General features: G+C 56.1%; 1 protein-coding gene across 1 annotated transcript; it reads left to right on the forward strand.

Annotated features, from left to right (window-relative positions):
- Positions 1-647: 647 nt before the first annotated feature.
- Positions 648-3,693, forward strand: SPATA32 (spermatogenesis associated 32; the record flags this gene model as incomplete). Its single annotated transcript, XM_082678800.1, has 5 exons — positions 648-718; positions 804-890; positions 1,701-1,755; positions 1,940-3,063; positions 3,609-3,693. 5 exons carry the CDS (start codon positions 648-650, stop codon positions 3,691-3,693), a joined length of 1,422 nt encoding a protein of 473 aa, XP_082534926.1.
- Positions 3,694-8,426: the final 4,733 nt, after the last annotated feature.

Here is an 8,426-nt window from a genome sequence, read left to right on the forward strand (position 1 = left end):
TCCAGTACGCTAGGGAGCAGAGAATGGGACAGCCTGGTGGCTCCTATCCCCAAAAGGTGAAAAAGAAGCTTCTGCAATAAAAGATACAAGCTTCCAGGAAGGGGACTGGGGCGGGGTGGGGGGGCTCCCCCAGGGAGTCAGTCTCTCCTGCAGAGGATGACCGGAGCTCATAAATAACCAGATGGGTGTCAGCATCACCTCAAATTAAGCACCTGGGGTGAGAACTCTGGCCCAGAGTTGGAGATGGATGACCCCAGGGTGTGATGGTGTGAGAAGCCAGGGGAAGACAGGACAGATTTCAGGGCAGGAGAGGCCAGGGTTAGAGTGAGTGGCAAATCTGAAGCCTGGCCAGAGCGCGGAGAAAGGGGGCAGAGGGGCAGGGGTGGAGGAAGGTGACGCTCACCTGGGGTGTGATGAGGAGCCCCACGCAGCTGCAGGCTCCAGAGTAGGGCGGCATGCGGGACGGGGGGGTAAAGAGTTTCTTGAGTGAAATCTGCATCAGGTCCTGACTTCCTGAACGATCAGCTGAGGGACTTTGGGCAAATGAACCTCTTCTCATTTTTGTGTTGATGCAATGAACTGAAGCATATAACCTGGGCTAGAAGCCCTCAATGAACGGGAAGTGACCGCGGTTAGTATTCGCCCTAATGGAGGACAGTGATGGATCACGGAAGGTGGAGGGAGCAGACGTGGAGGAGGGGACGGCACATGGGCTTAGGTGAGGGACAGGGAGGGAGGGGGTGGCTGGAGCAGCACCTTCAGTCCGGACTCCAGAACCCCTCAGGGACTGTCCCCGCCTGCAGCTCCCCTGCCCTCACCTCCTTCTCCCTGCCAGGTGCCAACGGATTTCCCTGCTGTGACAAGGAGTCGGTGGACATTGTGGATACACAGTGAGAACTAGTCCCCCCCATCATCGTAGGACCTCTCCCCAACCCTCCAAGATCACCAGCCCTCACCAGCTGCCATGGCTGTGAGGTTTTCATGTGTACCCACCCAAGATCTTCCTCTATCTTGCCCGTTTCCAAAATCTCCCCAAGGGCAGTATCCAGGCCAAAAGGCAGCAGGGGGTGGGGGTCATATCCTCCTCTGCTTCTGCCCCCAGCCCCTGACGTTGGAGGAGGACTGAGGGGTGGTGGGGCGCACCCAAGACATGGATGGGACCTGACCCCTTAGAGCTGCCTTTCTCTGAGGACAGCTGTCCAAGGGAAGGGTGGGCAGTTGCCTAAGGAAGGAGAGGGGTCACAGTGGCTGAGCACTGAAGGGGACGGCCAAGATGATGGCAAAATACCAACAGGAACCAAGGGCACCCTCCATACGCACCCCTGCATTTCAGATCTGCCAAGCTGAGAGCGGGCAGGTCCCGGAGAGGGCGTTGCTCTGGGCTTTTCTTTCTGTGGGGAGCCGCTTTCAAGGGCACTGGCTCACTGGGATGCTGGATTAAAATGAAGATTCCTGGGCCTCACCTCCAACCAACTGTATCCCTCTTTTGCGGGTGGCAGGGGGCAACTTGGCCAGCTCTCTAGGCACTTCCAGAACTCACTGAAGTTTGAGAGTGAGTCTGGAATTTTTGGTGGGAGTGGGCACAGACAGGGGAGTGAGCTGAGGGCATCTTGCCAGCTCGGGTCTTAAGGGCTCCAGACACCGTCCCCTGAAGCCACCCCACGGAGCCCTGTCACCCACTCTGTCTCCTTCTGTCTTAGGGGTGGCATAAACCAAAACCAGTTCCAGTCAGTACAAGAGGAAGATGACATGGAGGTAACAATGGGCAGCGTCACATCTTACGGGGAGGTGGGGGTCCAGGGGCAGGGCTCTTTGGGGCCTGTCTTCTCTAAAGCCCGATCAGCCCCTACCCTGGACAATTCTGGGACCCTGGCACCAATGTCAGCACGAGCACGCACACCCGCCCTCACCAGCTGCCCACACCGCCTCCCTGCCCTAGGCAGGTCACTTGGAAGAGGCAAGTGTGGGAAAGGAAGTGAGAAGAAGCACGAGGGGGGCAGGGCAGGGAATGGGTGTCGGGGAGGACTTTGGGGGGCAGGCGCCTCCTCAGCTTTCTGTTGAAACCTTTCAGCTGGAGAAAGAATTGCTAGAGCTGGAGTCCCTAGACAAAGAGGTCCCGCGCCTAGACCCAGAACTGGAGCCGGAACGGAAGCCCAAGCCTTTCCCGCAGCCAGAGATGCGCCCGGTTGTCATGCTCCAGCCCGAGGCCAAGCTGGACACAGAGCCCAAGATGAAGGTGGTTAACTTGGAACCCTTCAGTGAAGACCCTGAGCCGCAGGGGTATAAGACAGAGTCACTCCACCCCTACATGGAGGGGCTAATGCAGCAGGACATCAGCCAATGGAGTATGAGGTCAATCTCCAGCTACCCGAGTACCACAGAGGAGGACCCGCTATCCACCGACCACCGCTCCATCTGTGTGCAGACCTCCAAACACTTCTTCTGGGCAGACAAGTTCGTCCAGGCCTCAGAACACAGCCTGCAACAGGCGATCAGCATGCAGCCCATCAAGGAGAGCACAAAAGAGACCGCCTGCCACCCAGACCAGCCGTCGGCCCCCAAGGACACTGTGTGCTCCGAGAAGCAGAGCCAGGCCCCCAGTGCCCAGCCAGCTCTTCCAGACGAAGTCTCCCAGCAGCCTCCAAGCCCCCAGCCGTCCGCCTCCACACAAACCATCGGCCTGGCAGAGCTGATCGACTTCGCATCTTCCCTGGCCATGGCCTCCTCCAGCAGGATGGACTTGCCCAATTTGGGGCATGTGATCAAAGCCCCACTCCAGATGGACATGACGCTTTCCACAGAGCCCACTGTGGATCACACTGCCCAGCCCACTGTGGACGAGCCAGAGCAGGAAAACCTCCCTCAGGATGCGCTGGAGAAGCCACCAGAGGAACCACGAGAAACCAGGGAGCCGCACGATGCTTCGAAGCAGGAAGACAAGCACTTCCCTCACCCTTACCTTGATTTCAGCAAGCTAGGGTTCAAGAAGGCCACCATTGAAGGGGAGGTGAAGTTTCTCCAGCCCCCAAACATGTCCCCTCAGCCGCAAGGAGCCGGGAAAGAGTAAGTGAGGCTGGCCCAAAGCTCCCCCGGGAGGGGGCTGTGCTATGATGTGCAGGTGGCCCCATTCCTCACACAGCCAGGTGGGGGTGGGGACAGTGGAATGAGGGACTGGCTGGGGGATGGGTGGGCTGTGATGTCTCAACCTCAAGACCTCAACCTGCTTCAGGGCAGGGACAAGGACCTGGGTTCAAAGAGGGAACTAGAATGTCGTCCTAGCGTTAGGGGGCTTCTCACCCAGAGCACAGACAGCCTCACCCTCACTGGAAATGCTCAGGCTAGTATCTTCCCTACTGAGAACCCGATGGCCCCAGCTCTGGGCCCAGGACACCTCCATCAAGCCAGGAATGAGGAAACGGGGTTCCCCAGCACCCCGTGCTTCCTGGTGTTGAATGAACACCACAGAACACCAGCCGCCCACCCGCATGGCAGGAGGAGGCCCTCTTAGCCCCAGGGCCTTCCTCCGAGAGGCCTCTGGGCTCACCCCTCTCTTTTGACCTTCCCACCAAGGCCCAAGTGACCCTCTCTCTCTCTCTTTTGCGTTGCAGTTCGGGAGGGGGTCCATTATTGCTGAAAATCCATTTTAAGCTGTCGTCCCCCACTTCCCCAGAGAAGACTAGACAAAACCAGTAAAGCCTACGGTGCTGGCCCCCGGCTCAGACATTTTGTGCAAATGCTCCTGGACCAGTGAACTCCTCTGGCTGCGGCATCCTGGTCTCGAGTTTTTTAGGGACGCCACCCCCACTGTAGCTACCCCAGCAGCCCCTGCCCCCTGGGGGCTCTGCCAGCCCTGTTTTGTGCCTGCTCACTCCCCATGGGTGGTCCCACTTCCCCTGCACCCAGCCGGACCTCCCAGCCAGCAGCAGACTCGTGACTAGGGGAGGCCTCAGTGGTGCCCTTTCTGAGGCTTCTGTTTCTTAGATGTAAAAGGGGGGCACGTTGGGATCGCCTGAGGCGAGAGCCTGCTGGGGGTGGGGCTGGGCAGGTGAGACGGCTTCTGGAAGGAGTTCTTCCTGCTTCTCTCCATGGGGAAGGCCTGGCATGGGAAAGGGGTGGTGTCCAGGGCTTGAAGGAGGGCAAGAATGAAGCTAAAGGATTGGTCCTCCAGGGGCCGCCGCCTTGAGTCCGAGGTACCTCCAGCGTAGGGGAGAGCCCATGTGTAATGATGCACTTCTGCATGCAACCCAGACACACACACACACACACACACACACACACACACACACACACACACACACACACACACACACACACACACCCAGCAGCTGACCAGCATGTTACACACGTGGTCAGCATGACACAGCCACATGCAGATCGAGGAAGCATGTTCCACACGTGCCGTGCACACAGGCACACACACAGGACCTGTGACTCACACACATGCACACAAACGCACAAGCCTCCCCACGGCAGGGGAGGACAGGCAGTGTGGAGAAGCTTCTGGAAGAGGAGAGGGCAGCAAAGGAGGGAAGAGAACTTGGAGTGCAGGGATGGACATGGGCAGGAAGAGGGAAGTTGGGGAGGAAGAGAAGGGGAGGCAGCATCGAGGCTTGGGACCTGGTGAGCCTGAGACCTACCCTGGGCCAAGGCTCCCGATGCAGTGAAATCTCCACCTTGCAGGTCCTCAGAATCCTGCCCCACCTTGAGACGGGGCTGAGGAGGGAGGTGCCCAGGGCCTGGGAGAATGGGATTAGGAAGGGGTGAGCAGTTAAGAATGGGCCAGGGCCAGAGAAGGGGGCAGGAGGCTGGAAGGAAGGATGAAGAGACCCAGAGGTGAGTGTCTGGCTGTTGGGATGCATCTTCCCAAAGTATTTTGTTAATGTGGTTTGTGGGTTTGCGTCGTTTGGAGGAAGGGTCCCTGCCCTCCCGGGGGTCCTGGGGTAAGGTGGGCCACAGCCCCAACTTGGCTAGATCCCACCCTCCCACGCCTTGACTTGGGGCCTCTGGGGCCTGCTTCTCCCCTGGGCCTCAGCCATCCTGTTAGCTTCCAAGTGGAGTCACAAATTTACGTGCCTTAAGGGAGGCAGAAACACAAAAGACGAAAACTGCAGGTTCCCCAGCAGAGAGGCGCAGGCCAGTGGGAGGGAGAAGGGCACCCCTGCCAAAAGTTGTTAAGATCCACCCGGAAGCCAGCTTGGGGACTGTGGACCTGGGACACTGGACCGGCCTCCGAGCCTGTGACTGCCCTTCAGGCAGCAGAGCATGGAAGACCAAGATATCACCATCGGCAAAGAGAACGTCCAGGTGACGTGGGCAGGGGGAAGGTCCGCCACTCCTCCAAGCTACTGCCCCCGGAATCCCCCAGGGAGAGGACTGTGGCTGCAGGCTGGCGGGGGCGGCGCGGGTCCTGGCAGGGGAAGCTGTGCACCCACAGGTCTGGTCTCAGGTCCCCTGGAGTCGGGCACTCAAGTGGGCTGGGCCCTTCGGCCCTGTCTTCTCCCCGCCTCCAAGGCCTCCACAGAAGCCTCAAAGACTGCTCACGTGAGACCCAGGAGAGGAGCAGGCCGGGAGGACGCAGGGGAGGAGGCTGCAGCAGCGCGTACCCTGCTGACCCAGACAGAAGCAGCAGCGGCCACAGCCACGGGCTGAGCAGCCCTCCCAGGCGGCGAGGGAGTTCAAGGGCCTTGCGGCCACCCGTACAATACAGACAGGCCCAAGCGCTGGGTCTGAGAAGTGAGAACAGGGACTGAGGCCAGGCCTGGGGTGCTGGGTTTGGGGAAAGGCCTGCCTGGCCCTGGCATCTCTCTGCAGCAGGTACAAAAGCCTTTCCAGCCTCCTTCCCACGAGGCAGCTTTGCAGACAAGAATTTGCTACCCCTGACACCCGGGCAGCTGGCAGGTGAGGGCCTCAGGGCTGGGAGCAGGGAGGAAAACTAGGGGGTGCTCGGAGCAGAATACAATGGAGTTGCCTGCCCAGAGGCTGGGGACACAGTGAGAAACCAGTGATTGTATTGTAACCTCTCCATGCCAGCCTAATTTGCTCATCTCTGCAATCCCAGGGCTTGTTGCTCTGTGTGTGTGTGTGTGTGTGTGTGTGTGTGTGTGTGTGTGTGTGAAGGAGGGAAGGAGGGATGGGATTGGTGGATAGCAAGGTATTTGGATGGTGGATGGATGGATGGTGGATGGACGAACAGGATGAAAGGAAGAAGGGAAACTGGGAGAAAGGATGGAAAACAAGAATCTGAGGTCCCTGCCCCGCTGGGGTTTGGAGCTGTGGGAGTAGGGGTAGAAGGAATCATTTCTACATTTGGGGGACCCAATGTCCCTGCAAAGATCATGCCCTGATACTGGCAGGGGCCCCTCAAAGCAGAATCATTCTATTCATCATCAATAATTTGCAGTGCCTCTAGGTCTATCCACCTCATTACAAATAGCTCAATTTCGTTTCTTTTTATGGCTGAGTAATATTCCATTGTAGACCCAGAGTCTGTCATACAGAGTGAAGTAAGTCAGAACGAGAAAGACAAATACCGTATGCTAACACATATATATGGAATTTAAGAAAAAAAATGTCATGAAGAACCTAGGGGTAAGACAGGAATAAAGACACAGACCTACTGGAGAACGGACTTGAGGATATGGGGAGGGGGAAGGGTGAGCTGTGACAGGGCGAGAGAGAGGCATGGACATATATACACTAACAAACGTAAGATAGATAGCTAGTGGGAAGCAGCCGCATGGCACAGGGATATCGGTTAGGTGCTTTGTGACCGCCTGGAGGGGTGGGATAGGGAGGGAGGGAGGGAGACGCAAGAGGGAAGAGATATGGGAACATATGTATATGTATAACTGATTCACTTTGTTATAAAGCAGAAACTAACACACCATTGTAAAGCAATTATACCCCAATAAAGATGTTAAAATAATAATAATAATAATTTGCAGTGCCTACTACAGGCCAGGTGCCAGCAGGGCTCCTGGAGCCTCTTGGCATCGTAGCTCCAGAGCCAGACTGCCCGAGTCCAAAGCCCAGCAGTGCCCCTACTGGTGGTGTGGCCTTGGACATGAGTTATTTTGTTGTTTGTTTCTGTTGTTGTTTGGGTTTTTTTTCATAGGATCACTAGAATGATTTAATATTTATAGATCCTTAGAATTGCAACAGATATACAGTAACATAGGGGTTAGCAAGCTACAAGTCTTGGACCAGGTCCAGCATTTGGCCTCTTTTTGTACTGCCTGTGAACTGAGAATGGTCATTACATGTTTTTTATGTTACATATATTTTATCTATTTATTTTTTAACATCTTTATTGGAGTATAATTGCTTTACAATGTTGTGTTAGTTTCTGCTGTACAACAAAGTGAATCAGCTATATATATGTACATATAAAAAATATGGAACGCTTCATGAATTTGCGTGTCATCCTTGCACAGGGGCCATGCTAATCTTCTCTGTATCATTCCAATTTTAGTATATGTGCTGCCGAAGTGAGCATGTTGTCGTTGTTTTTAAAATATTTATTTATTTATCTGGCTGCACCGGGTCTTAGTCGCGGCACGCGGGATCTTCGTTGCCACGTACGGGAATCTTCATTGCAGCATGCGGGATCTTTAGCTGCGGCATGCAGGATCTAGTTCCCTGACCAGAGATCGAACCTGGGCCCTGAGTTCAATTTTTGGACATGAGAATTGAATGGACACTTAACAAGTGCCAACACACAGCAGCCACTGTTCTCCATTAAGTTACAATGCACAGGGGGTTGGTGAACCCAAGTCCTCAGTCCCATCTGAGCTAGAGTGGGTGAATCTCAGGGTTCCTGTGCCTGTGGTTCACCTTGCCCACCTGCCCCCCTCCCCACCCTCAGCATTCCAGGATGTCTTCAAACTGTTCAGCTCCAGCCCGACAGGCACCACGGACACGCGCAGCAGAAAGCTGCCCAGTGCCATGTGGGTGTCCAGCTAAGCCCGCAGGAGATGTGTGAGGTTCTACGGCAGGCAGACTTGGATGGTGGGTGACCCTGTCCCTGCCCGCCTGTCCTCTCCCACCTCTAGCCCTGAAGAACGCCTCCCTTGCCCACAAAATCCTGGGCCTGGTCCTATTCTAAATTTCCCTCTTCCAGGAAGCCTGCCCTGATCAACTGCCTATCCCGGAGCCCCTAAACATTCCTGTTGTGATAATCATCCTGACTTGGGGCTCCCAAGGGCAAGGGCTATTTCTCCCCCACTCAACCTGGGACAACGCTTGGCCAGAGGCAGGACTGGATGCTCTATGCCTCGAACTGCTGGCAAGCCCCTAACGCGTACGCAGAGTAGGGCTTTGGCGGGGTGGGCACCTTCGGCACCCCCTCCTCTCTCTCTTCCCAGGTGATGGAACCGTAAGCTTCAAAGACTTCCTGGTTGTCCTCACTGACAGCCACCGACTCGCTC

The sequence above is a fragment of the Grampus griseus genome, assembly GCF_964374135.1.
Source record: "Grampus griseus genome assembly, chromosome: 20".
In the NCBI taxonomy this organism is placed as follows: Eukaryota; Metazoa; Chordata; class Mammalia; order Artiodactyla; family Delphinidae; genus Grampus; species Grampus griseus.